This window comes from Jatropha curcas, chromosome 10 (genome assembly GCF_041381405.1).
Source record: "Jatropha curcas cultivar XTBG-Jc1 chromosome 10, XTBG_Jcur_1.0, whole genome shotgun sequence".
Classification (NCBI taxonomy): Eukaryota; Viridiplantae; Streptophyta; class Magnoliopsida; order Malpighiales; family Euphorbiaceae; genus Jatropha; species Jatropha curcas.
The window spans coordinates 7,530,596-7,557,054 of record NC_143160.1 but is presented as its reverse complement, the minus strand read 5'-3'; the positions used below and the strand labels follow the sequence as shown (position 1 = coordinate 7,557,054).

The 26,459-nt window shown below is 33.0% G+C and overlaps 6 protein-coding genes and 1 long non-coding RNA gene across 11 annotated transcripts; 2 read left to right on the top strand and 5 right to left on the bottom strand.

Moving 5' to 3' along the window:
• Positions 1-2,006: 2,006 nt before the first annotated feature.
• Positions 2,007-3,954, bottom strand: LOC105640792 (Peroxidase superfamily protein). The gene is made up of 4 exons (XM_012225185.4): positions 3,666-3,954; positions 3,074-3,265; positions 2,684-2,849; positions 2,007-2,595 (listed from the first exon to the last, which is right to left on the bottom strand). Exons 1-4 carry the CDS (start codon positions 3,897-3,899, stop codon positions 2,171-2,173), a joined length of 1,017 nt encoding a protein of 338 aa, XP_012080575.1. The 5' UTR covers positions 3,900-3,954; the 3' UTR covers positions 2,007-2,170.
• Positions 3,955-5,534: 1,580 nt separating this feature from the next.
• Positions 5,535-8,086, bottom strand: LOC105640717 (trigger factor). Of its 3 annotated transcripts, none has more exons than XM_012225109.4 (2): positions 7,926-8,086; positions 5,535-6,552 (listed from the first exon to the last, which is right to left on the bottom strand). In XM_012225109.4, the coding sequence occupies exon 2, from the start codon at positions 6,523-6,525 to the stop codon at positions 5,713-5,715; it is 813 nt and encodes a 270-aa protein (XP_012080499.1). In that variant the 5' UTR covers positions 6,526-6,552; positions 7,926-8,086; the 3' UTR covers positions 5,535-5,712. The 3 variants fall into 3 exon arrangements, with proteins under 3 accessions (XP_012080499.1, XP_020537618.1, XP_020537617.1); XM_020681959.3 differs by having other exon boundaries at positions 7,811-8,044; XM_020681958.3 differs by lacking the exon at positions 7,926-8,086 and adding an exon at positions 7,648-7,687.
• An 853-nt stretch (positions 8,087-8,939) lies between these two features.
• On the bottom strand, positions 8,940-14,184 carry LOC105640716 (ceramide synthase 1 LOH3). The gene is made up of 7 exons (XM_012225108.4): positions 13,905-14,184; positions 11,383-11,612; positions 11,073-11,228; positions 10,707-10,892; positions 10,065-10,249; positions 9,679-9,752; positions 8,940-9,440 (listed from the first exon to the last, which is right to left on the bottom strand). The coding sequence occupies exons 1-6, from the start codon at positions 14,040-14,042 to the stop codon at positions 9,721-9,723; spliced, it is 927 nt and encodes a 308-aa protein (XP_012080498.1). The 5' UTR covers positions 14,043-14,184; the 3' UTR covers positions 8,940-9,440; positions 9,679-9,720.
• Positions 14,185-17,509: 3,325 nt separating this feature from the next.
• LOC119370602 (uncharacterized) lies at positions 17,510-19,037 on the top strand. Its single transcript, XM_089726709.1, has 2 exons — positions 17,510-18,173; positions 18,258-19,037. Exon 2 carries the CDS (start codon positions 18,266-18,268, stop codon positions 18,719-18,721), a length of 456 nt encoding a protein of 151 aa, XP_089582835.1. The 5' UTR covers positions 17,510-18,173; positions 18,258-18,265; the 3' UTR covers positions 18,722-19,037.
• Positions 19,038-19,974: 937 nt separating this feature from the next.
• LOC105640712 (6-phosphogluconate dehydrogenase, decarboxylating 1) lies at positions 19,975-23,937 on the bottom strand. 3 transcript variants are annotated; one of them, XM_012225105.4, is made up of 2 exons: positions 23,802-23,937; positions 19,975-21,779 (listed from the first exon to the last, which is right to left on the bottom strand). In XM_012225105.4, the coding sequence occupies exon 2, from the start codon at positions 21,766-21,768 to the stop codon at positions 20,311-20,313; it is 1,458 nt and encodes a 485-aa protein (XP_012080495.1). In that variant the 5' UTR covers positions 21,769-21,779; positions 23,802-23,937; the 3' UTR covers positions 19,975-20,310. The 3 variants fall into 3 exon arrangements, with proteins under 3 accessions (XP_012080495.1, XP_012080494.1, XP_012080493.1); XM_012225104.4 differs by lacking the exon at positions 23,802-23,937 and adding an exon at positions 22,607-22,963; XM_012225103.4 differs by lacking the exon at positions 23,802-23,937 and adding an exon at positions 22,641-22,963.
• Positions 23,938-23,953: 16 nt separating this feature from the next.
• Positions 23,954-24,651, top strand: LOC105640713 (Acyl-CoA N-acyltransferases (NAT) superfamily protein). Its single transcript, XM_012225106.3, has one exon. It carries the CDS (start codon positions 23,954-23,956, stop codon positions 24,623-24,625), a length of 672 nt encoding a protein of 223 aa, XP_012080496.1. The 3' UTR covers positions 24,626-24,651.
• A 127-nt stretch (positions 24,652-24,778) lies between these two features.
• LOC105640711 (uncharacterized) lies at positions 24,779-26,186 on the bottom strand. Its single transcript, XR_001047191.4, has 2 exons — positions 25,687-26,186; positions 24,779-24,949 (listed from the first exon to the last, which is right to left on the bottom strand). It is a non-coding gene; the product is annotated as an uncharacterized LOC105640711 (long non-coding RNA).
• Positions 26,187-26,459: the final 273 nt, after the last annotated feature.

Sequence of the window (26,459 nt, the reverse complement as noted above, 5' to 3'; positions counted from 1 at the left end):
TTTCCTAATTAATTTCTATAGTTCTTTTTTTTTCAATTATTTTCTTCTCATCCAAACATGATTGAAAGTGGATTTTTAATATGAAATTCTAAATTATATCAATTCAAATTCTAACTTGCTATAACATTTCAATTAGACCATGTGTTTTCACTAATCAATTGCTATATAAAAATGGGATAATCTCTTTTCAGGCATGAAATGAACAAGATCAAGGAATAAATGAATCTTTTTTTACACATAAAAATTTTTTAAATGATGCTATGATAAGGGACTAGAAGTTTTTTTTTTTTTATTATTATTATTATACATCAACTAAGCACTTTATCTAGAAAACAAATAAAATATAATCATACAATCACAAAAGTCAATTCATTAAAGTTATTTTCTCATCTTATTTATTGAGATGAAAATTTTAAGTGACATATATATATATATATATATATATATATATATATATATATATATATATATAAAATTTAAATTACCATTAAAATTGATTTTTTTTTTTCAGTTGTCAGTAAAAATTTGACATTTGAAAGGACTTTGTATATTCAAGAATCTTTGTCAACAACCACATGTCTCCTCTGTAGCCTTTTTCTTTATTCTATGACCAATTCAAAGATTATTATTGGACACTCGTCTTCTACATTGATTGATGAAGAAGAAGCTATCTGAAGCCAATAATGTTGATGGCTAGAAAGAATCTAATCATCTAAACAGAAAAAAGTAATTTCTCATGAAGAATATCATATCTAAGGATACATATTTTTCTTTTCTCTTTTCTTTTAACAGAAAAAACAATGATAGTTGTTTTTACATATGTAAATTATTGATTGAGGTTTATAAAAAAATAATAACTATATATCAGTGACATTTTCAATTTATCAATAATAAAATAAAGACAAATATAAATTGATTTTTATATTTTATTATTAAGAAAATTTTTAATAACTATGGTTTGCATTTCTTCTACTATTTGATATATAACATATATGTCAAGTAAATATTTATATAATATGAGAAACATATTCAAATCCAACCTATCAAACTTACTATTCAGTTTTGTAAAAATTCTTATAATATCAAGTAATTTTGTTGTATTTTTTAGTCTAATAGTTTGTTTTATATCTGATGTTATGAGGTCATGTCTTCCATTGACCATTTAATTGATTGAGATTTGGGCAATGAAACCTAATATTCATTTCCATTAAAAAAATATATATGAGTAGATTAAAGTATTAAAAATATATGAGTAGATTAAAGTATTTGCTTTTCATAGAGGAAAGGTGTTGTTTATATAATTTTAGAGAAAATAGCACTTGCAGAATTGATCACCATAACTTAGATCATAGATTCGATTTTTCACAATGCAAATTCCTTTCGAGCTAGCTTCTTTACCTCCAAAGGCGAGCAAAAATTAACCAGGTCCGTGGACTATTAAAATGGATACGGGCTTTGATACCTCACATAATTGCGTAAATATAAAGAATAAATAAATAGAACTTGAGCTTGGGCAAGTTGCCTTGAGAACAAGCCTTGTTGAAATTTAGGGCAGTAAGGTAAGCAACCTCTGTTGACCCAAAACTAGCTAGGCCCATCTTGCCTAAATTTGTTTCGTTGAATTTAGTTTTGTGATTTAATTTGTTGGTAAAATAAATTACTATTTTAGAAAAAAATTGCATTACTCCATTTAAAGAGAAATCCATTTTTCAATTAAGAAAGCAGTAAACAACTAAATTTCATTGATGTCTTGAAGCAAAATTTAAATACTTATGCCTTATAGATTGTAGTTCAGTTGATAACGTAAGCTGAGCACGCGAAAAGAGTTTTCGAGTTTGATTTACACTAAACGCATCTAGGGCTAGTAATAGGGACCGGACTGTAGTGGTTATAAAAAAGAAAATTTAAATACTTATAAAACATACTTTGCAATACTAAAATTCATTCTCTTCTGTCATTTTGCAGGGCCCGGCATGTTTTCGAAGACTAAAGAAAAAGATCCAGAATGAAGTTTAAATTTTATCATTTTATATATTAAAAGGAAAGGAAATAGAGAAATAAAACTTCAATATCCAACAACTGTTACATATAAATGTGTGTGTTGATCATCACTTCTTGATATGAGAAACAAATACAAATTAATTTAACCAAATTTCATTTGGCAGCTCAATTATGTGTTCACAAATCTGCAATTTCTCCTGACTTCTCCATTGACAAAGCTATCAGGATTAGTAATATTTCCTAATTTCACCATGGAATCAGAGAATTGCTGAAAAAAACCAACTGGGTCATGAGCATACTTCAAAACAAGATTCTTTGTCTGAACTCCAAGTATACTCGAGTACAATTCTTGGTCTGAGTTCAACAATCCTTCTCCTTTTAACAGAATCTGAAAATAAGAGTTGTCAAATTGATTAGGTGTGACATAGTCCATTGCTGATACATTATTGTCTTGTCCACCAGCAGCTGGACACATGGATCTCAGGCTCTTCAGGTAAGTCTCAGACGTTGGACCTGCATCTGAAGTTCTTTCAAAGTCTCCGTAAATCCTTGCTCGAAAACTTTCACACCGCGCCATGCCTATTGTGTGTGCCCCTGAAGATTATACAATATACAAATATCCATTGGAATGTTAGATTTTGAATTCCTGAAGATTATACTACTAGTGCAAGATTATTATTACCTGAAAGAGCTACCATATCTTTGACAGAAAGGCCTTGATAAAGAAACTTGGAGATGATAGACAGTAGTCCTTCATTAGCAGTAGGAATATTAGAAGTTGCAAGCTCATAACTTGCAGTCTTAGAATCTTTCCTTCCCACAGGAACATCCCAATATGGTCCTCCAACCTGAAAACATCATTCCCAAAAAAAAAAAAAAAATCTCAAACTTCTTAAAGACAAACAAAAATGTAAAGGGTCGTCCATCAGCGCCACTAGTAAAGCACAGACGACCGAGAAATAGAGGCTCCAAGTTCTCCAAAACTTATTATTTCTGTTATCGAGCGTTTTAAGAGGTCAGGTCAGGCCTCAGGGATTAAAAAATAACAATACCAAATTGTAGAATATATTACCAGAATCACAGCATCTCTTGCAGCAATAGTGAGGATATCTGCGCAAGATACAATTCCAGGGCATTCGGATTCAACCTTGTTCTTGATCTTATCAATGATTCCAAAGCCTCTCAGTGAATTCACGTTAGGAGAAGCTTTCTTTTCTCCTTTCAAGGTGATTGTGTCATCTAGCAAGACTGATCCATCACATCCCTGCGCCCATTACACCACATATTATAATTATTCTATTGGCATAGACTAAATCTTTTCTTTTTTTCAAAAATGTCACCCATTTTTAGATATTTTTAAGAAATAACAGTTTAAATGAACTGTTTAACCAACACGATTCAAGGTAAGGAGTTTGAAACCTGAAATAGCCGTGTTGAAAAGATTTTATCTAAATATCAGTTCACGAACTAGGGTCCCATGCATTGGATGGGGAAAAACACATAATAGAAAAAAAAAAAAAAAAATCAGAGTGTTTTAGAGTCTTTAAGACTCAAACACCTTAAATTTCTTCAAAAAGTCATTTTTAATTGCACTAGTTGAACATATTTGAAGATGATACTTTTCTCAACAGCAGCGCAGAAAACATAATAGAGGGGTTGCAAACCTGAACGAAACAGTCATGGAAATGCAATCGAACTACAAGAGCTGCATTACGAGGATCAGAGAGAACTTCACATTCCATTTCTTTCCTAATGACATCAAAAACAGTAGGGCAAGTAGATGCATAGTAGTCCAATGTCAAAGGAGGTTCATCACTTGCATCCAAGCTTTTACTAAAGAAGATGAAGACAGAAACCCAAAGAACAAAGTGAAATGAGTAACGAACAGGATTTGCCATTTCTGCTCTCTTGGCAGCTTTTCTTGAATGATAAATAAGAGGGTGGGAGAAATGGGTTAGAAACAGAAATATATACTGTAAGGGAAAGGAATACATTGAGTAACGCATTTTACTTTTTTGCATGTGGCCATTTGAGTATTTTGCATAGTCAATAGTTGATGCAACTAATGTTAGCCTGGTTGGTGGGCACTCCTAAACTAAAATCACCAAAAAGAAAAAACATATATATTACTTAAAAAGCTTTATGTAATTCAACAAGCTTAAAACTAATAACAGCTATATTTTGTAGATTCATCTCTATTTCCTTCTCCAAATAATAACTTATCCCCTGGAAAAGGTCCTATGTCTATTCATATTTTGTTTATAGTAAGCTGTTATTTAAAGTGTATGGCCATCTGCTCGAACCTTTTCAGACTGTTATTTGAAGTGAACTTCACAGGTTGGATGGTTTGATTTGAATAGATTAGGTTATACAAAGATGATTTTGTCCGATATTATAGAAAAAGATGATTTTGTGACCTCAACAAGATATCCAATTTCGGATTTTTTTTATTGGAAAGGGGAATTTTATATTAGTGACAATTGAAAGTTGTAACTAACGTGATCTTAGCTTAGTAAGTAAAGCAGATAGTCTGAAATTTAAAAAGAATTCATGGGTATTTATAATAAATTTGAACCGAAGAATTATCTATATACCTTATAGTCTATAATATTATAGCTGCCATAAAATTTTCCAATAAATCTAAAATAAAATGTCTATTGTCTCTATAATTTCATTGTGCTTAGCTACTTAAGTTAATTTTAGTGCAAATTGATTGGCTAAATGGACATATTCCCATTTGGTACATATAAAATTCCTCTTCAGAGCTTGCTCTGTAGTTAGATCATGACAGCAATGGCGCGGCTTTTCTATTGGAATTTTTAGTTTAATGTTGTTCGAGCTCGGGCTCCCATAGTGTTAAAAAAAAAATTAAGGAACCACTTTTACTTTTATAGCCCACAGTTTTAAATTACCATGCCATCAAGGTCCATCCACTTCTACATGCGACCTTTGAATTATTATTCAAGAAAAATAATATGACGCATTCCCTGTAGCCTTGGTTACTTGTTTTTGTTGCTTTTCCATGAGTTGAAAGATAATGGTAAATGAAACCGAGTCATGATCTTGAAGTGTAGGATACTCATCAACTACGTAATTTTCGATCAAGTTGACTTTTGTTATTACAGAGATGGCCACTGGACATCAAAAATCAACCTTTAGAGTAGCCTAAATGTTTTCAACAAAACACCAACAAAAAATTGTCTAGATGGTAAACTTTCCATATACAAATTATATATCGCATTAAATGGTATTGCACTAGTCAGGACTTCTACTTGGAGAGCAAGCTTCATACAGCGATTTGGGCGTTGATGAATTAAACATTTTCCTTCCGGCCAGCAGAGTCTAGAAAAGCAGCCAGCTCAGCTCTTAGCTCTGTTTTTTCAGAAGTGACCACACTTCCTCTAGGCAAAACTTTTCTAATTAAATTCCTGAAGATTTCAACTATTCAATGTTGAACATTGCTGTAATTTAGCTAGATATCAGAATCAGACATCCTAAATTAAAGCTAATGGAGGAGTTCAATAATGCCAGTATTCAGTTCAAAGATGAAAGTAGAAATCCTTCCAAACACTTTTGAAATATTGCCATGCTTAAACAAAAGCAGATAATGTTGGGGAAAATAAACACGATCTTCCCTCTTCACAGTTCATTCCAAAACTTTGTGCAAGTGAAATAATACTTGAGTCAAATAAGCACCGCAGACCTAGTACATCAGGTATATAGTTCAGAATCAAATGAAGAATCCTTAATTCGACTAGACCATAAATATTTATCTTCAGCATTCCCGTTTGAGCTCAAGTTAATGCGATGTAACACATTTTTCTGCAGTACGGACTTGATTAGAGCTACTGCAGAACCATCATGTTCGGGCCAGGAAACACACAGAGTTCCCTTCATGTTCCTCATCTGGCATCGAGCTAAGAGTGCAGCTGCCAAGCCATCCACCATACTCCCTGAGGGAAGATAGTCTAAACCTTTCAGCAATGATGATCCTCCACAACCATTGGTGTGCCCTTTCCTTTCCGTTGATGTTTCTAGCTTGAAAGCACATGCCTCATCTGATGAGAGCTTACCCCGAAAATTCTGGATCTTAATTGAATCCAAAATTAGAACTCTCTCAGGAATAATTTGTTCACCAATCAGCAACTTAGCAACCACATTAGATCTCTCAGCACTTACAGAGCACTGAATAGAAACCAGAAGAGTCAACTTATCAGCATCATTTAGGGCATAAATGTTGCAGGATTTATCTCTAAGAGAAGGGTCAATGCTATTTCCTGAGAAAGGGATCTCAGGTATGAAGACACTACCAATTAGGGTCTTTGAGGATACATGGTGAAAGACATAAAGAGATGGGGTAGATAAGGCAATAATGAGGAGAGATGGACAAAGTGGTTGATCAGGTTTAGGATTAGAGAAAAGAAGGAACGGAGATGGAAGAGGTGGTGATGGAGGGGTGAAGTTGTTGAGATCTTCCTGAAAGAACCTTGAAGGTGGTGGAATCTCTGTTAGAACATCTTCCATGTCTCCTTTAAAAGCAAGTGGAACACTCTGCTTATGACAGTATATATAGTGTAGTCAGTACAAGGTTTAAGCATAAAAAATAAGCAAACGACCCTTTGAAATTAGCTTGCAAGTCTATCAGACAAATCATGAAAAACTGAAATTGAAACTTAAGATTTGCTCCCTCATACAGGAAAAACAACATGACTTCAGATATGTTCCAAATACGAAATATACTGCTGCTAACACATAAATTGAAATAGGCTTGTGTATTTAGATTATAATTCACTCTAAGGCACCGGAAGTATATCTTTACCATGCAAATGTGTGTACCTGATGTGTCAAATGCTATAGTTTAGTTCTCAATTATTTGCAAACATAAAGTTCTCTAGTTTGTGCCTGAGAACTTCCAAAACAGCAGACCAAGGTTCATGGAAAGCCTATAAAAAAAATTCTGATTTTCCCTTTTTCTGTAATCTTTTTCCCGGCATTCCTTTTGATTGCTTGGCAGGAGATAAAAACAGGGAAAATGAGAAGGTAGGAGAGAAAAGTGAACACTGTTTTCTTGGTACATGAATAGCAAATGAAAAGTAGTTCCAACTCAAATCTAGGGGCCCTAAAATTAGAGATAGAGGAAACATATTCCTTATCAGCGCTTTACAATCAATTCAAAATACTCCCAGTAACAATAATCGTCCTCCTTATTACATTCCACCTACATAAATTATCAGTTATAGAAATAAGTAACACATGGAAGGGGACAAGTTAGCAATGCTAACCCTTGTCAACTTTGCAAATTCTTATAGATCATAAGACTAAGAACATGCCAAAACTAATGTAATGATGTTAAAGAAATATTAAGAATGACATCAGAGATATCTAAAAATACTACTTATGCTTTAGCAGAAGTGCTAAGACCAAATTATAATTTAACCAATACAATATTATCAAAAGATAAAATCATAAGCATACCAACTTCTACTAAACTTGCAACCACTCATTTCTTGAACAATAATACAAAAGAATATTATATAGACTACCAAAAACATCAAAATACAAAAGGGTTAGCACCTAATAGCAAAAGGAAAGCTCTTCGTAATATGGGCATAAGAAGAGTAAACTAATTTACAAAATTAATCCTACCCAATCACTACACAGTTCAGTGAGCTTTCAGAAACTTACGATTTGATTCCTAAGAAGGAAAAATAATGGGAGATTTAGTTAGAATTACTTAATAAAATGAGATAACTTTCAAAAAATATGACATCAAGAAGAGAAAAATGAGCTTAAAAACCAGAAAATTGACCTTGACCAACCAGAATAAACCCTGACCCACAAATCTTCAGCTTCCAGAAAGAAAAGTTTCATATTCAAAGCATATTTTCCCCAGAAACAGAAATTAAAACCTATGGAAGACGTACCCGGATCGGAAAACGTCGTCGGTGAGGAGATGCGAAGCAGGAATCCTTGGGTGTATATAGATACGATTTCTTCTTGCTCAAGAAGCACTTCTCTTCTCTATAAACAAAGAAGGCGTAGTAAAATGGCCCGTAAGTAATGCCAATATTTGATAATATATGTTTTTTTTTTTTTTTTTTCACTAATTGGTTTGTATTTTTTTACTGTCTTTTAATCTAAAATACTTCTATAATATCTTAGCAATATTTAATTCTTTTTTTAAAACCATTATAAAATACTTTGATACTGTTTTATCGATATTTACTATTTTGGGTCTATTTGTTCCAAAAAGTAATTTACTTAAAAAAATACTTTTAAAACATTTTATGTTTGGAGCACTAAGTAAGATTAGTGAACTTAAACTAATCAAAAGGAATATTAAGCTATTCCATTTTCAAGGGAGAAAAACATTTTGGATATTAATTTTTTTTTTTCCAATCTTATAAACATATATCTATATTAACTCATTATTCATAGTAGTCACTAATAGCTATTACTACTGATCAATGAGAGCACTAGTTTTCAACTACCATCATAATTTATTATTTTTTTCTCGTGTTTAATAGTAATAAAACTTAAAATATGAAGTATTTACACTATCAAATATTTTTATAGTCTTGTAAATTATGAATTTTAAATATTGTTCAATTAATTTTCAATACCGCACTAAACAATATAAAATAAAATGTTAGGAAAAATAATTTTCAAAGGTAACATTTTCCAAGAGCAGGAAACAAACAGATATTACGTTAACGCTTTTGTTTTTTTTTTTTTTTTTTTTTTTTTTTTTTTTTTTTTTGAAATTCAAATTCTCAAAAAAAAAAAAAAGTAGTTTATTTGGATTAGGAATATAATAATATTAATAAAAAGTACATTTCATTAATCTTCCATTATACTTCATTAGGATTCAAAAATTTGGAATAAAAAAAGTTGATCCTTGGTGTTATGGCCATCCCAATACATGATTACTGACAAGCTTAACCTCAAAACATAGTTTTGCTTTCTCTTATGTTTTATTCAATGATGTCAATTACAAGCTTTTCACAATAATAGTAGAAGAAAGAAAAAAAGCATAACTGCAACTGAGAACGAACACATCAACAAAAATAAGGTAAGAATATCTGAACTACAAGTCTAGTTCTAACTCCACTACTTAATAATGAACAAGTTAAAATCAAATGCAATGATGAACCCTCAAATTTGGCTGAGGGCTCAATGTTTATACAGAAATGGTTGCTATAACAAGTTTTTAAATCAATGTAAGTTTTCTTACAACAGATGATTGGCGAGTCAAACTTGAGTGTAAGGTGGCAGACAAACAATCAAACTACTCACACAGTCTGACCTTTCCTTTCCAATCAACTTCTGATCTCAAGTCTTTCTGCAAACCCTTAAATTACAGAGGAACTTTATGGACCACAATCGTTTAAGTTTGACTGTAGACCATAACAAATGCGTAAAATTGTGTAGTTGTTGAACTGCAAATGAGACATCAGAGACAAATATTTGCTTTTAATAATAGCATGAAAGCAAATAAGATTATGCAATAAATACTTTCGCAATGAAAGGTTCCACAGAAAGAAGAGAGAAAAAAACACAACAACCAATATTCAATATTTTGGAGAGCCAGCCCAAAGAAACAGAAAAATGCATGCTGAAAATAAAACATCATGGCATTTCAGTAATTTGTCTGAATTTCTCCACCCAAAAAACTACCTTTTGTATGAGTTACAGCAAGGCAGTAATTACTGTTTTCGGTCAATCTTCATGTTCATCTTCTCCTTCAGAATCTGTACAGGAGAAATTTAAAGAAAACATATTAAGGATCATCTACAAAAGAAGGATTTAAGAGAAAGGAGCATGGAAAATAGATAAAACTCGAAACAGATTGTATTCTAAAACAACTGACAATAATCTCATATATAATAATAAATTAACAGCCTCGACGATGCCAGTGTAATAAAATCAAATACTTGTGCTGGAGATTATTTTCCTCCCAACCAAATCTTATCTAATACATCCATTCATTGCTATCATACTGCAATCGTTTATATGCACACATCACATTTCAATACTACATTATCACATTTTTTCTAACATACCAGATCGAACATCCTCACTTATCTGACCCCTTGCTTGGATTTGCTTAACAAGCATCCGATATATCAGGACCCACCAGTAGATATGGAGAACGAGCAAGCAATATAGAAGAGTATTGAACACATAATAATAGATTGGACCTTCCACTCGATGCCTTTGCTTGTCCAATGTCTGGACAACTTCATAGCTGCATCAAGAGGAGGAAGAATGAATGAATAATTTGGTGAGCATCTAAATCAGTAATGAAGATTAATACACAATCAAACAAACAGATGAAGAATTTAAAAATAAAATGAGATAAAATAATTCCATTAATTATGAGCCGGTTAGGGAGAGTAGAGATCCTCACACACAATTAACAGAAAAAAGGCTTCCACAGTTGTGTGCATAAAAGAGCAAGACAAATATATATAGCTAAGGCAGCAAATGCCACCAACTAATATGATATGGTCCCAATTACCATAGTCCTATGCTTTAAGCTTTTACGTATGTGTGTGCATGTGTCTTTCTTTGACACTGTTCATCAACTCTCTTCTATCAATTAATGCTGGTAACCAGTTCAGATCCGAGCAACAGATGGAACATAGAAAAATTAGGAAGTTTGACAGCTGATGTAACTAACATATGCATCAATTCTAACAAACCTTGTACTCCAAAGGACCCAGAATGGATAGTAAATGAGGCGCAGTAAGATCCAAGACAAAACAAAAAGAATAAATGCAAAGCTAGCCAACCCTTCAGCACCACTGTACTTGGACATCTTTCCAATTTCTAAAAATATATCACTAGCATCATGAAGAGCCAAGACGACTGAACCAACACGAGCAAATCTGCAAGCAAGAGATAATTGTAATATATGAGAATTTTATGCAACTACAGGCATTGCTGTTAACTACTGCTATAAACCTTTTGCATAAATATTTATGACTTTCATTAACCAAAAGAACTTCCTCACAGAGTTTTGATTGCAGTATATTATGGTGCTGCAAACAAACTCGACCACAGCATACCTGAAAATGTAGGAGAGCACAATAAGAATGACAGTTGCTACATGATGACTCATGGACACCCCAAAGTCTGAGCGCCTTGTTTCCCAGAATATCAGAGCAAAAATGGAGTATGTGTAAAATCCAGCAGCATACATATATACTCCTTTCAGTTTTAACCTGAAATGCATATAACAGTGATTGTGACTGTTGAGTTCATAAATCTAACAGCTTCATAGTGCTCAAAATAGCAAATGAATAGAAGAATAATTAAACCAAATGGAGAGCTGAACAAAATAATAAGCTATTCAATATATTAACTAAAAGTGCTTACTTCATTTTTTGGTCTGGCCAGACTTGATTTCCTGGCCCTACCCAAAAGTACTTTGTGTTAGTAAACCAAGGCTCATTATAAGTAACAGTCAAAGCTAGAATCTCTCCTGAAAGAAAATAAACGCATTTCCAAGCAGATTCCTTGAATTTTCTTATCTTCTTCTTTCTCTCATCTGTCTCAACATCCAGTGTCCGATAACCCTTTCCAAAAATTAATCGTTTTGCCACTTTCTGCAACATGCACAGTCACTTCAGACCAACCTAACCAAATACTTAGGTGATGGAGGACAGGAGAAAAGAAAAGAAAGCTTAAAACAGAAAGAAAAGGGTAATGATGAAAACAATAATGATGAATGAAATGTGGAATTGGGAAAGATTATGCCCGTAGACATCTCTAAGTTCATGCAATTATTGTTGTAGAGGTTTTGCTACAAATTAAATTGGAAAGGACTAGAACGTCATAACCATGCACCATTTTCATAAATTCGATACCATATCGGAGAAGAGGGAAGACAGGGCGAGAGAAGGTGAAAGGAGCCTTTACTTTTTGTTTCCTTATATGCACAAAACAAATTTTCATAAATGCCAAGGACATGACATGCAAAGTGATCAAGACAGCTTTTCTAATTCATCATTGATGACAAAGATGACTAGAGCATATTTGACCCACAACCACAGACCGACATATTGATTATTACACCCCATACAAAATGGTCATTATATTTTTGCTCGTTATCCATATAAACATAATTTTATAGAGATTAGCTAAACTATACTAATAGAAGAGCAGGCTAATGTTTTGTTTCATATATACAATGTAAAACGAGTATGTGCAAAATTAAGGTATCAATGGCAAAGAATATACTGGAAAAGCTAAAATATAATCAATTTTTTTAATAGAAAGAATGAATTAGATTCTTATTTTAGTGAATGTGACCTAAGTTCTTACTCTGATTTCTACATGAGAACCCAGAGAATAGAGATCACAGGTTTCCCCTGAATTGTTTCCCTTGGAGTTTAACACCTCCGACAGGGAGAGTAATTGGACAGGCATTTTATTGTGTTTATCTTATGGTGTTGGATGTAGATATCTAATGATTGCATTTTTTTTTTCTTCAATTCTGCCCATCCATCCCCTAATTAATTTTCACAGGTTAGTTCACAGATTCAATCTAATTTTCACCATAGAGGAATTTCAAGTATAGCTCTCCCTTCTTTTATTAACAAAAAGGAAGCCACATAACTTATAAGCATAGCAACAAAAAAAGAGCACGCAGGAACAACAACCTATTATTGCATATCCATAAAGAACTCAGTTTCTTTAAGCTTACACGATGAAAAAAAAAGAACATGCTTCATGGGGCAAGCTGCAACTCAGAAGAACACAAAGGCAACTTCCAAGTCTGTGGTTTCACTTGCCAACAACCTGACCTCATTCAGGAGTAGACACTCAAAACACCATCAACACAGAGGATTCCCCTTTGATAATTCAATTTTCCAAAATTGATTTTAAATTCATCTAATAATCAAAGTAACACAAACAGTTTAAAGGCCAAGCTCAACCAGTAGTACTGTGATCAGGCCGCATTGCCATTTATTGCATGCAAGGATCACCGTGCAATTGGATGTAGCATCAAATGTGTGTGATATAACGACATCAACTGTATTATTTTCAGGGTGGACTTTCCCAATTCAATTATGCCAATCAACAATGAGTTAATAAGAGCATTGAAATTTCAAAGACCTGAAGGAACGAGCATTATCAAATTATAAAGACTTGTTCAAAGACCTGAAGGAACAAACATTATCAAATTAGTTCAACACTCAATTAAAGACTTGTCGATCTACATTATAAAGCCTAGTTCTCCATTAAATCTATTCATTCCCATCCCAAAGAAAATTTATCGTAGTCAATTTGGTAACGACCTAATAGATCCATTTCATAGAGAGTTTATATGCTATCACACTGTCATGAATTTCTTGCTCTAAAATAGATGGAAAGAAACACACAAATTGGGGCAATAAACAAGATGGGTAAATTTTCATTATGAGCTCTGAGCGGAATGAAACGCAGCAACTTATAGCGTGTACTATTAATTGCCAAAACCTTGAAACATTGCAATAAAATTATCTTCTCCACCAAGTTGTTTCATTTGGTTCTCCGCATTCTAAATTAAAGTAAAAATGATGCAACAGATACAACTTAACATCCGCTTCCAAAGTTTCAATGCAAAATTAGATGCTAGCTCCAAATCATGCTTAAAACATATAGGGGAAAAAATGAACGAATAGTAATTCAAAATGTCAAATTGATGCAAAAACTTAATCCCCAATCTCAATAAAAGCTTAAATCTTATCAGGTCAATTAAAGAATAAAAAAAAACAGCTAGTCAAATACCCAAAATAAGCTAAAAACAAGCATCACATGCAAGTAAAAGAAGCAATAAGTGAAACGAAAAACAAACGAACTCAACAGATGCAGAAAAGCATATTCATATATATTTGAAGCATCAAAAGACGTACCTCGAATACAAATCTATCGAGAAAGAAGCGAACAGAGGGGAAGAACAGAGCAAAGAGAGGAAGAACAATGTAATCTTCATAAGCAGGGTATGATTCATTCTCCCATTCAATTGATTTCACGTGGTCTATAAAACCCATCAGGATTTATTTTCCTTTCGGTTGATCCAAGGCTTTTCTCGAGAAAAAGATACAACTTTTTTTATAAATCACATATACGAGCAGAGAGAGAAACTTTGATGTTGGACTCTGTTTTCTTTCGAATTTTCATGTGAAAAATCCAACGCATACACAATATAATAATAGTCATAGTGTCCTCTCAACAAAAAAAAAGCAACAGTGCTAATTTCACTATTCATCCTTTAACTTAAATTTATTCTCGATATGGTCCTTTTATTTTAATTTGTAAGACAAATATCTCTAAAGTTAAGAGTAATATTTCAATTTAAGTTACTCTAATAAAATTTCCAAATAAAAGTTTATGTGTATTTCAATTCAACATAAAAATTTAGACTCTGTTTCCATCTTTCACCTTTTATAAGAATTTTACTCTATTTTAGGAGATTTTCAGTGCAATATATTTGCCATTTGCCATATAAATAAGTTTTAGAAATTTTTATCATAATTTCTTGGATTTATTTAGATTCTATTTGTTTTTAGAAAATAATATCTGAAAAATACTTTTTTTGATTGTTCAAAGTTTAAGGTACTTAGAAAAATCAATCAATAGTCAACATAACTATTTTTCTAATTAAAGGAAAAATTAAATCATTTCAAAATGACACAACTTCTCATTTTTAAAAGTGAAACATTTTTTTCAGACATTAATGTACTTACTGTAATTTTATAAACACACATTTAGTAGTCTCTTAATTAATGATAGCTACCATTACTGAGCAAAGGTTACTAGCAATGACTATAATTTATCATTTTCTTATGTTATTTCTCATATTTAATAATAAAAAGTTTTCAAATATAAAATTTTTATAATTGAAAATAATTTTATAAGTTTTTTTTTTTAATGTATCAATCTAATAATGGAAAATTAATTATTCAATAAAATTTTTTCAAAAAAAAAAAATGCTCCATAGAAAATATTTTCCAAAATCTTGAACCTTCTTATAATTTGTTTAGATTCAAGTTACTCTTCAAATAGCTATACATTAGGATTCATGTTTGAAGAGATAAAGAGAACTATGATTCAAATATAAAGAAACAAAGGAGACTTTAAACCTTTGTTTGGATGAGAATATTTGTTTGGAAATGTATTTTCTCTTGTTAGAGGTGAAAAAATTAATTTCAAGAAGTTTAAGGCCATTACCCTTAATTTTAAGAATTCAGAAATAGTTTTAAAAGAATGGATTTAATGAAATATTAAAAAAAGTTAATGGTATTTGTATTACAAATTAAAATAAAAAAGATGATGACCAAACTAAATATATAGAATTAGATGGTAGATGAAATTAGCATTTTATTATTATTATTATTATTTAAATATTTTTTTTCTCTTGATAGGATCTGGCAAAATTACTCCAATGGGCTTTTGTGGTTATTTGTACTCCTTTGTGAAAAGCCCAAAAACACATCTACTAGAATTACCCTAATTTTTTTTTCCACAAAAGGTTTGCAAGTGGACTGCAACAAGCATGTGATCCACAGTGTAGAGATAGAAAGAGGATTAGGATTTCCAAGTAGAATGGATTGGGTTTATATGGGCCTATTTTTTTCTGATTAGGGCACAAGTGAAAGTTTTACAAGCCCACTAGCAAAGGAATTCCCTTTTCCTTTTAGAATAAAAAATGAAAATGAGGAATTTCAATGGGGGAAAAAAAAATCTAGCTTCTGCAGATAAGATAAGGATTCAGAAATTTCCAATTTCTTTGACAAGAAAATATATTTTTTATTTTTTATATGGTGTGAATAATATAAAATGAGAGTCTTTTTCTTTTAATATTTTATTGAATTGATAAAATCTCCTTTATAATTTCAGATTTTAAGGATTTATTCACTTTTTTCATTGACCAAAAAATAAAAATAAGGGGTCCTCCCAATAAATTGCATCAGAATTTTTTTGGGAAACTTAATAGGATGACAATTACAATAAATGTCAGTTATGCAAAAAAAATGCAAAAAAAAAAAAAAAAAAAAAAAAAAAAACATAATTTCACTCTCATACAAAGTTAGATAAAGATAGAGCATAATTACTGATATAGATTTCTTTGTGTTTTGCTGATCAACTTCAATCTATATCATGTTTGAATTATTAATAATTTAGACCTAATATTTTGTATGAAGTGAAACTTTCATCATTATGTCTGAAGTTCCATACACACACTTCTTGCAAGGTTTAATCACATCATGAGACATATTTTAACAGAAATGTCAAATCTTTACAGTGAATTCATTATACTGAATTAATGGCATTTTGTGAAAAAATACAACATATCATGTGATTATGATTATGCAAGACCTAATTTGTCAGACAATTATATGTCTATGTTAGACAAATTCAATTTCCCAGATTAAGAGTAGCCAACATGTCTTCCCACCTGCTCTCTCACTCAAATTGTTAAATCAAGATCATCAAACAATATTTGATATATTGATTGTCCCACAAACACATAGTAGAAATTGCTTTCATAGGAATAGCATCATTTCAGACAGACTTAACATAAATAACAATTAGCTATGAATAATTTTGTATAAAAATCATTTATCAAATTATGTAATTTGATTTTGTTAGTTGAATTTCATAAAATTGTATTCAAGGAAGTAAATAGAATATTTTCGTTCTCATTAATATAAAGATATGAAATTCAAACTAAAAAGAGTCTGATAATCAAAACAAAATTAGAATTTGATACAATGACTAACAAGTAAAATGACAGTAGTAGCCATTTTTCTCCATGATATCCTATATAAACTTTTTCCAGAAAAGCAATTTGAGCTAGAAAAGAACAAACTAGTAAATGATACTGGCTTTACTGTCTTATTAGAATTTTGGAAGTATATCTCAAAATGAAAATAAATGATGCAGATACTTAAATAAATCTTTAACTCAGTGCATGTGATGTAGTGGTTGAAAAGAAAACTTCCAAGGAAATATGTTCATAAATGGATCCCAACAACCAGAGCAGAGTCAAATCATAAACCCCAAAAGGACAGGCACTGAAAAAGCAAGTTCGATACAAGGGACCTACCCTTTTGTCTTTCATACCAAACGTTTTAATGCAAAAGGAAGCCTTGTTCACAATCAACTAACCAAATTTAAAGGGCACTGGGTAGACAACTTACCTGGTTAGGAGGGCACACACAACACAAGTGGCAACAAAATGAAAGAGGCCTGCCTCAAGTCACTTGTCAGTGCAAAGGACATGATAAGTTGCCAATAAATAAATATGGATAAGGCACAAAATGACCTATCCGATGATGGTCAAGTGATGTTGGAGCCTTTATGCGTAACACACTGCATTCCATAAGAAACTCATGTATAGTTAAAGGAAAATGACACAAGGAGTAGAACAATGTAAAGCAAAGCGGTGACAGTAACATAAGATACAACTAATAAACAGATAATCTAGCTTTGTATTTGTAGTGCTGCTTTGATTTTCTACTGCTCATGAATAAATTTTGTATTGTTGCTTTCAAATTTCCAAGATATCTCAAGTAAGACGAAAGACATAAAACAATTTTACATGGACTCAAAACAACAATAGGGACAATAGACCTCAAGCAAAATGATTTTTAGCCAACCTCATTCCATACAGCCGGACAAAATGCCGGAACTTAATTGGCTCCTCTGCAATTTTTCCCAGGAAAAGGTTGCCCTTTTATTGATGACAAGACAGAGAATTAAAGGTATGAATTAAAAGCATAATGTGCCTCTGTCCTAACCTATTAAAGAAATTGGGACAGGTTCTGGAGTAGGCCTCACCTGCACTGAAGCATTCAAAGCTGCTTTTGATTTATGAAATGCTCGGAGAAGTAAAGGCAGTGTTTTTCAAGTGGGACTGAAAGGTCAAATGACTGAGTGAACTACCCAGATTTGTCAATATTTAAGAACTCGGATTGTTGTCCTATTTTATCCAACAAGTTTCCCTTCTTTATCACCAGAGATAATAATGGTGCAAAGGATTGAAAAGTGGTGAAATTTCTCCAGCAATTCAATAATGAATGTTTCATGTGCAGTACAGAGGGATCTTTCTACCCCATAAGTGGGATGATGCTTTAGTTAATGACCAGAGAAACAGAGATATAAGTAAACCGCCAAAGGTAATATTAAACTCTATACCTTCTACCTAGTTCCTTGATACTTTTTTGTTTTTTCATACTTTACTATCCTATTCTGCTCTCTAGCTACAACAATGGACCCTTCACGGATCCTAGGATGTACAGAGGAATGTAGTGGTAGTAGGGACAATGAGTCTGGGTGGACAACTTACATTGCCTCTCGTACCCAACAAAACCACCACCATGATGATGGTGGTTATAATCTCAGCACTGGTAAGCAAGCAGATCACAGAAATGGCAATCATAGTAAAGACGATGATAGTGAGAGTGATGACTCGATGGCCTCAGATGCCTCTTCTGGCCCAAGCCATCAAGAATTTCAATGTACAAGCAATAAAAAAAGTGTCGGTTCCAAGCATGCAGCTATTAAATACTCATCAAGAGAAAAATTTCAGGAACAAATTAAACAAAGAGAAGAACCATGGCCAAGGACCAAACTAATAAAACAAGAATTGGTTCTTGATGCAAGAAGTGCTACTAGTCACATTCATGGTGGAACCAAGGTAAGTAAAACCAAGAAATGCTCCTAAGTTTTGATTTGTCCTAAAATACAGCCAAGTTTTGTGTCATAATGTTCCTTAGGTGACCAGAAACAGAACAAAGTCCATGCTTTCTTCACAAGTTTCAGAAATTAAATGTAATACTGGAATCTTAAAATATAAATGAGTGAGAAAGTCTTAGGCGGGCTTAGTTTTTGGTAGAGCACCATGCTCAGATTATTTGCGTTGTGGCCCAATAACATAGACCTATGAGACAGAGTGGCTTGCTAGTGTGTTCAATCATAAATCAAGTGTAGTTAAGAATTTACATCATGATAAGATTTTTTTTTTGTTTTTTCTTTTTCAATGGTTAGAGTCTGCAACACATTTTCTCTCTTCTAACCCTTTGCCCATTAAACAAGTATATGGAAAGACTTAATAGTCTAGGTACAGATAAGCTGCCTATACTGAGGTCAATAATACAGTAAAATATATAGGTTAATAGTTGCAGAATACACGGTCTCACAGAAATGGTGTAACTACTTAACCGCTTGATTCCCTGCAGATATGAGTTTTTGGACGAAGAAAATTTAGTAAAATGAACCAATGGGTCAATGGCACTTGAATAGATAAAGAAGGGAAGGTTATCGAATATTTTGACACCAACATTGCATAAAAATGAATCTACAGTCATAAATAAGCATGCAGCACACTTCATGCTACCTCGTTCAAAAGGATAATAAATGAAGGAAACATTTACTCAATAGTTATTCTAATGGGATAGAAATTAGGTACAGATCATTATTTTTCCTTCTAAAACAATATTCCTCTTGATCCTCCTTCACAATCAGCTTCTAAAACAGTGGAGTTAACATGACCATTTTGTCATTTTGGGTGGTGCATCAAGACCAGGAAAAAATATAGGATTAAGCAAGCATCGCAAATACCGTTACAAGCTATCAAGCCACATATTAGTATATAATTAAGAAAATTATCACAAGTTGAAACATGATTTAATTAGTTAGCACCCTAAATTCAGTAATATTTATATCAATTGATTATTCCATAGAGCAAATAGAGTTGTAAAACAACAGAACTGGTTCACACCAATAATTCTACTAAGGTAACAAGTCAGCATGCATGCATAATTGAGGAGTTGAAACTACAAAAGTATCACTAGCCTATTAAAAACATGGGGAATCCCCTTCATGTGGCTCAAATATGAGAATATGTAGCATAAAGCTCTAAAACTTAAGTAATCCAAAATAAATAAATAAATAAATAAATAAAAAGCAGCAGGAAAATGAAGCAGAAAAATAAGGAATATTATTTAATATATTAATACATTGGCCAACATGTGGTAAGTGGAGCAAAGTATATGTACGTGCTTAGCGTATAGGACGAAGAGCATGTAAGATTAATAAGTTGATAAAGCTGGCAGGATCTGCTTCTACAGTTTCAAAATGGCAACATCATGCCAAACAATTAAACATATTAATATGCCTTACCTTTATGAGATGATATCACCACAAGATAACAGCAACAAATACATTGTTTTAAGTCATAAAGGCCAAATGATTTGGTTCTTTAGAGATAAGTCACTAAGGTAGATTGCCAACAGCACCACAAGAAAGCTAAATTCAGATCTTTGACAATTTAGCTATCTTGAACCATTCAGTGTGAAAGGATCCTGGCACATCAGTTCTCTCATACGTATGTGCTCCAAAGTAATCCCGTTGAGCTTGAACTAAATTAGCAGGCAGCCTTTCCCTCCTATATGTGTCAAAATAAGCAAGGCTAGCTGACATACCGGGGGTGCTAATGCCTGAGTTGATAGCAAGATAGACAACTCTTCGCCAAGCTGACTGTCTCTCAATAATCTCCCTTGCAAACTCTGGATCTACAAGAAGATTTGGTAGATCTGGGTTTCTATCATATGCCTGCTTGATACGGTTCAAGAACACAGCACGAATAATGCAACCACCCTTCCAAATTCTTGCCAGCTCCCCAAGTTTCAAGTCCCATCCCTTTTCAGCACTCTTTGCACGAATCAAGTTCATTCCTTGAGCATAGCTACATATTTTAGAAGCATAAAGTGCTTGCCCCGCATCGCCAATCAACTTTTCCTTATTAACAACTTGATCAGCTAGGATGTCTCCAACACCACTTGATTTGAAAATCTTGGCAGCTTCAATCCTTTCTTCTTTCAAACCACTAAGAAATCTTCCATCCAAAGATGATGCTATAGTAGGAGCAGCTACTGATAACTCAGCAGCTTGCTGAACTGTCCATTTACCAGTACCTTTCATGCCAGTTTTATCCAAAACCTTGTCAACCAAGTACCCATCTCCCTTATCGTCCCTAATTCCAAAAATATCAGCTGTAATCTCAATCAAGAAACTCATAAGCTCCCCTTTGTTCCACTCAGAGAAAACCTGGCGTAATTCTTCATTGGTGAGCTTCCCAACTGATTTCAGCACATCATAAGCTTCTGCAATCAGCTGCATGTCGCCATATTCAATCCCATTGTGAACCATCTTGACAAAATTGCCAGATCCTCCTTTGCCAATATAAGTGACACACGGGCCACTATCACGAACCTGAGCTGCCACCTTAAGGAGGATGTCTTCTATGTATTTGTAGGCCTCAAAGGAACCTCCAGGCATTAAAGAAGGTCCATGCCGCGCACCCTCTTCACCACCTGAAACTCCCATTCCGAGATAAAGTAAACCCAGATCAGCCATGGCTTTCTCTCTCCTCTCCGTGTTCTCATACCACTCATTACCACCATCTATGATGCAGTCCCCTTTCTCCATATAAACTGACAAAGTCTTGATGGTTTGGTCAACAGGGGGTCCAGCCTTGACAAGCATGATTATCACACGTGGTTTTTGAATTGAATTAACAAAGGATTCAGGATCACGGAAGCCATATAAAGGAAGATCTCCCTCTTGTTTGGCTCGCGCAACTGTCTCATCAACTTTTGAAGCGGTCCGATTGTAAACAGAAATGGGGAATCCTTTCTCAGCAATGTTGAGGGCAAGATTTTGCCCCATAACCGCAAGACCAGCGAGCCCAATTCTTATTAAGGGAGCCATATCTAAATTTCCTGATCAAAATAAAAGATTTCAATTCAGTAGATGGCAAGTGCATGTTATTACTCCTAAAACGGGTATAGAAATGAAAACAAATATCTGATAGGAAAAAATGTAGGAAATCAATCATGAAATCTATCATAAGAGCAACCATAGAATAGACCACTATCTGCTTACATGAAGCCAAGACCAACAAATAATCACCAACTATGACTTATACAGTTTTAATGCATGTGAGAAGTTCAACAATAGACACTAAACAAATGCAATAACAGTAACAGGGAACTGATGCTTACAGCATAAGCATCTGATGTGTAAGGGAGCAAATTCTTCTTTTTTTTTTTTTTTCTTGAAGTAACCAGCAACATATATAAATGTGAATTTGAGACTATTTGATTTTTTTTTGTCCATGGGATCTTTACTCATTTCTCATCCTTCTAAGTTCTAATTCGGGTTCAAACACCAAAGGTTCTTGACTACCTCTATTATAGCAGGAAAAGGAAAAGAATTGGACAAGGTCATGACTCCAACAAAATGATTCGATTCTAAGGGATATAAAGCCGAGTAAATGACAATGTACAAACAATAAGATCTCACAATTATACAATTCACCGAAAGTGAAAGACAACAATGAAAAAACCGATAATGTAAAAGACTAAAAATGAAATCAAATTCTAATATCAACAAAAGAAAGGATAACATTTTTCAATTACATATGCTCCATTTAAATCAATCAAGTACCAGAGGAAAATCAAATACATTCTCAAGGCTTTAAAAAACAAAACCCAGATCATCAAATCCCAACACAAATTGAACCACACAGGCAAAGACAAAAACTTACAGAATTGTGAATATAGATTGAAAACGGAACAAACCCATAAAAATTGGAGACCTAGTTTGAAGTGTATTGCATTAAAGATCTCTGCTTGCTGATATACCGATGTGTCTTTATCGATTTTCAATTTTATGATCTTGCCGTTTTCGGTCTTTTAACTGATACAGACTGTGATTTGTGAAAGTGGGAGTTGGTGCCTGGTGGAGTGGTGGTTAATTGATTTCACATGAATGAAATACGAAAATACACTAGCCAACATAGAAAATCAGTATGCATTAGTTAATTTTTTCCTTCAATGTTTTAAGAAAGTGATACAGACTTTCTTGAGAAGTCTAGGATTTAATTATTTTCACACGGAAGATTTGGCCCTGCCTCTAATTACTTCGCATCCAATATTTTATCATCATTATGTAAAATCAAGAAAAGGTGAAATTTCAATTTACTTACTCATAAATTGTTAAAAATATTTTTCTAAAATTTAGTCAATTCTATATAAAGATTTCAAAATCTTTTTACAACTTATGAATCCTTCTAAATTTAATATCTATTTTTTCTTAGAGAAAATATCTAAATTTCACACTCAAATTTAATTTAAATGATTAAATCAAAATATTTTCGAACAATATTTTATTCAGTTGGGTATATGGATTTAGTCTGCTGACCTTGGTTTAATTTTAGATCTTCTAAGCTAAAAAAAATTACATAGGTTGATGATTTTCTTTTTCTCAATGACAATCAATTTATTTTGATAAAAACCAAATTACTTCCCAAAAAAACAGAAAAAAAAAATACCCCACCTTCCTTTAATAGATTTTGAAGCTCAGTAAAGTCTTTACCGTTAAAATGTTCCTTTGAGACACTTGAAAATTTCACTTTTAGAATGGTTGATTAGCAACGAAAATTACAAGACATTCATCAGAATTTTTGTTGAAATCTCTTTTTTCTCCTGCCTGGAGGATGAACATTTTGCTATTTAACCTTTCATACTTTTCAATGTTTAACTTCAGATGAGATGCATTTTCTCTATTAATTCTCAAGTCTTGATTTTCTTGATGGAATTCTCAAGTCTTGATTGGAAAAAAAAAAAAAAAAAAAAAAAAAAAAAAAAAGATATATTTAGTGTAGTGAATAAAAAATAAATTTGGTACCATCTGACAAATAAATATAAAAACAATAAAAAATTTAAAATTATGTAAATTACCATTCGATTCTTTGTTTCAGTAAATTTCCTTCCTTCAACCCAAATCAGCCATCATTCACAGCTATGAAGAACCAGTGCGGCCCCACTATATCCCGCGCAAAATTAGAAGATAACGGTAAAAATAACAGCCACAAGTTTCCAGCCTAACACTCATGACTCATCACAATCAAAAAACCACCATTAACATCGACAACACCCAGAAAGCTCCTTCAATAGAACAAGAAAGAAAAGAACAGAACCAAATCCACAAAACAATGCTCCTACGTGGCATAATCTCCAATCCTCTCCTTTCCCTCCACCTGAAAACATCCCTTCTTCCTCACAAATATGCCCCCACTGCATCCACCATGACTGTGACAAACAAATACTCCATCTCTGACGACGACCTCCAGTCCCGAGGCTTTCTTCTCCGTCGAACAATCTCAGACCTGAATCTAGACCATCTCAACTCTATCTTTGTAGCAGTTGGGTTCCCCAAGCGCGACCCTGAAAGGATCAAACTCGCTTTGGAGAACACAAACTCACTCCTTTGGATCGAGCACAAGAAGACTCAAAAGCCTGTCGCATTTGCTCGAGCGACAGGCGATAATGTTTTCAATGCCATTATTTGGGATGTGGTGGTTGATCCTTCATATCAAGGAATTGGATTAGGGAAGGCTGTGATGGAAAGACTGGTAGATGAACTGTTAGAGAAAGGGATAATTAATATTGCATTGTATTCAGAACCCCGAGTGCTCGGGTTTTATAGGCCTTTAGGGTTTGTAGCAGACCCGGATGGGATCCGAGGAATGGTGTACTCTAAAAAACAGAAAAAGAAGAAATAATGTATTTCAGATTTTTTTTTTCCTAAGCATTTTGCTATCTATTGCCTGCAAAATAAAAATTCTGAGCTCTGATAATGCATAAGAGAAAGATGTTTTATTGTCAAAAGAAAGAAAATAGATTTGACAATTTGGCAAAGAAGAAAAGCATCAAAATTTAAAAAGAAATCAACTTTGAATTTTTTTAATTGTTGTAAAGCAACAAGAAATACAACATTCCTCTTGGATACATACAATACAAGTGAGAGCTAGAACTGCCCTGCAATTTCAAAGAACTGGCTTTTTTTATTGAGGCACAATTGTCTGCAACTTTTCAGGCTTGAACACCTAAAACAATGCAAAAATATGCACAAAAATCAGTGTCTTTTTATCAATTTCTTGTTTTAAATTAATCATGTCAAGCTGTTAATCAGTAAGACTTAAGAGTGAGTATAAATACATCATTAAGAATCAGAAGAAAATGGACATAAATGGCCACGAAGAACAAATGAAACAATAAAATTCAAATGAGTTGTTTAGATTTTTCAAAATATGACTTCCCATTTTAAAAACGTAACAGTCATTTCCTTTAGAGATCAAACCAACTTTCCCTGTCACCACCCAAACATTTTTGTTGATTAATTTTCCCGAGTGCTACAAACATTGAAAATAATTTCTACAAAACAAATAGAGCCTCAAGGTAAAGATGATGACATTATTAAAATGGGCCATAAACATTGCCATTAGTGGACCTAAACCTCAATAATTAGTAAAGAAAATTATGCAATTGATCATAGAAATTCCTCCTCATAAATTTGTTGCAAAATATTATTCCAGTACAACAGGAATTTGTGTATCATGATTATTGGTAACATTGCAACTTAATCAAATTTGGAGGTTTGAACATCCAACTGAAATCAAATCAACTTGAATTTATATCCCAAAACAATTAAACAGCAAAAGGTAAAGAGAAAACCGAGAACCCTCCTAAATTCAGAGTCTCAAGAGACTAGTAAGCTAATTAACGAAGAATTAAAATTCCAAGAAAACAAAAACAAAGAGAGAAGAGAAAAAGTAGAAAGTACCTTCGCATGATTATATAAAATTCAAGAGAGGTCCTTGGCGTTGTGAAGGAAAGCAGCAGAGCAAAGAATGGAAGCAATGAAAGCGAAAATACCTAATCCGATCATTAAAGAAACTCCTGCCACTACCAAATCCATTAAGCACTGCAAACTAAATCCCATGAAAAGTACCATCTTGCAAACAATAGCAAAATTCTTGAAATGGGTTTTTCGATTTTGAGCTCAATTTTAAGAAATTAAAACCTTTCTTCCCCATTAGCAACTATATAAAACCCAGGACTTGGAGAGAGAAAGAGAAGCTAAAAACTCAAAACACGTTTCCCTTGTGATTTGAGAAGGCTTTTGGGCCTGTGACATGGATCCAATTGGGCCCTTCTTGAAGTTCAGCATAATTTATCAAAATAATTTTAAAATCCTTAAAGGGGTTGAAGAAGATTTGAAATGGGAAGATAATGGAAATGGCAGTAGATGGATAGATATGGAGGTGATGAAACCAATGAGTAATGACATCCGCAGAGAATTTTGTCCTGCACAGGTTTCTTGTTTGTGATTATTGGGGGATTTAATATTTCCTAGGCAATTAGTAGGACCATGTCTCCTCATCCACAGCTGGGTCTCAGCACTCACCATATTTTTCTTGGCTTGTTGGCTTGTTATCTTTATTCCTGGGACCAACTACATAACGCAAATGGTTATCCACAATTTGCTTAATATTATTTTGATTTTATTTATTTATTTATTTATTTTTTGCATCAGATAATTTATTTTGTATACAG

What these genes read in the sequence shown, in the direction of transcription:
- LOC105640792 (XM_012225185.4), bottom strand. Translation starts at nt 3,899, where the DNA reads ATGGCAAATCCTGTTCGTTACTCATTTCACTTTGTTCTTTGGGTTTCT. An exon ending in CAAGAGATGCTGTGATTCTG is followed by an intron (nt 2,850 to 3,073) that starts GTAATATATTCT and finishes TGATGTTTTCAG; the next exon opens with GTTGGAGGACCATATTGGGA. An exon ending in AGATATGGTAGCTCTTTCAG is followed by an intron (nt 2,596 to 2,683) that starts GTAATAATAATC and finishes TATAATCTTCAG; the next exon opens with GGGCACACACAATAGGCATG.
- LOC105640717 (XM_012225109.4), bottom strand. Translation starts at nt 6,525, where the DNA reads ATGGAAGATGTTCTAACAGAGATTCCACCACCTTCAAGGTTCTTTCAG.
- LOC105640716 (XM_012225108.4), bottom strand. Translation starts at nt 14,042, where the DNA reads ATGGGTTTTATAGACCACGTGAAATCAATTGAATGGGAGAATGAATCA. An exon ending in TGGGTCCTTTGGAGTACAAG is followed by an intron (nt 10,250 to 10,706) that starts GTTTGTTAGAAT and finishes CTCTTGATGCAG; the next exon opens with CTATGAAGTTGTCCAGACAT. An exon ending in AAGTGAGGATGTTCGATCTG is followed by an intron (nt 9,753 to 10,064) that starts GTATGTTAGAAA and finishes TCTCCTGTACAG; the next exon opens with ATTCTGAAGGAGAAGATGAA.
- LOC119370602 (XM_089726709.1), top strand. Translation starts at nt 18,266, where the DNA reads ATGGACCCTTCACGGATCCTAGGATGTACAGAGGAATGTAGTGGTAGT.
- LOC105640713 (XM_012225106.3), top strand. Translation starts at nt 23,954, where the DNA reads ATGACTCATCACAATCAAAAAACCACCATTAACATCGACAACACCCAG.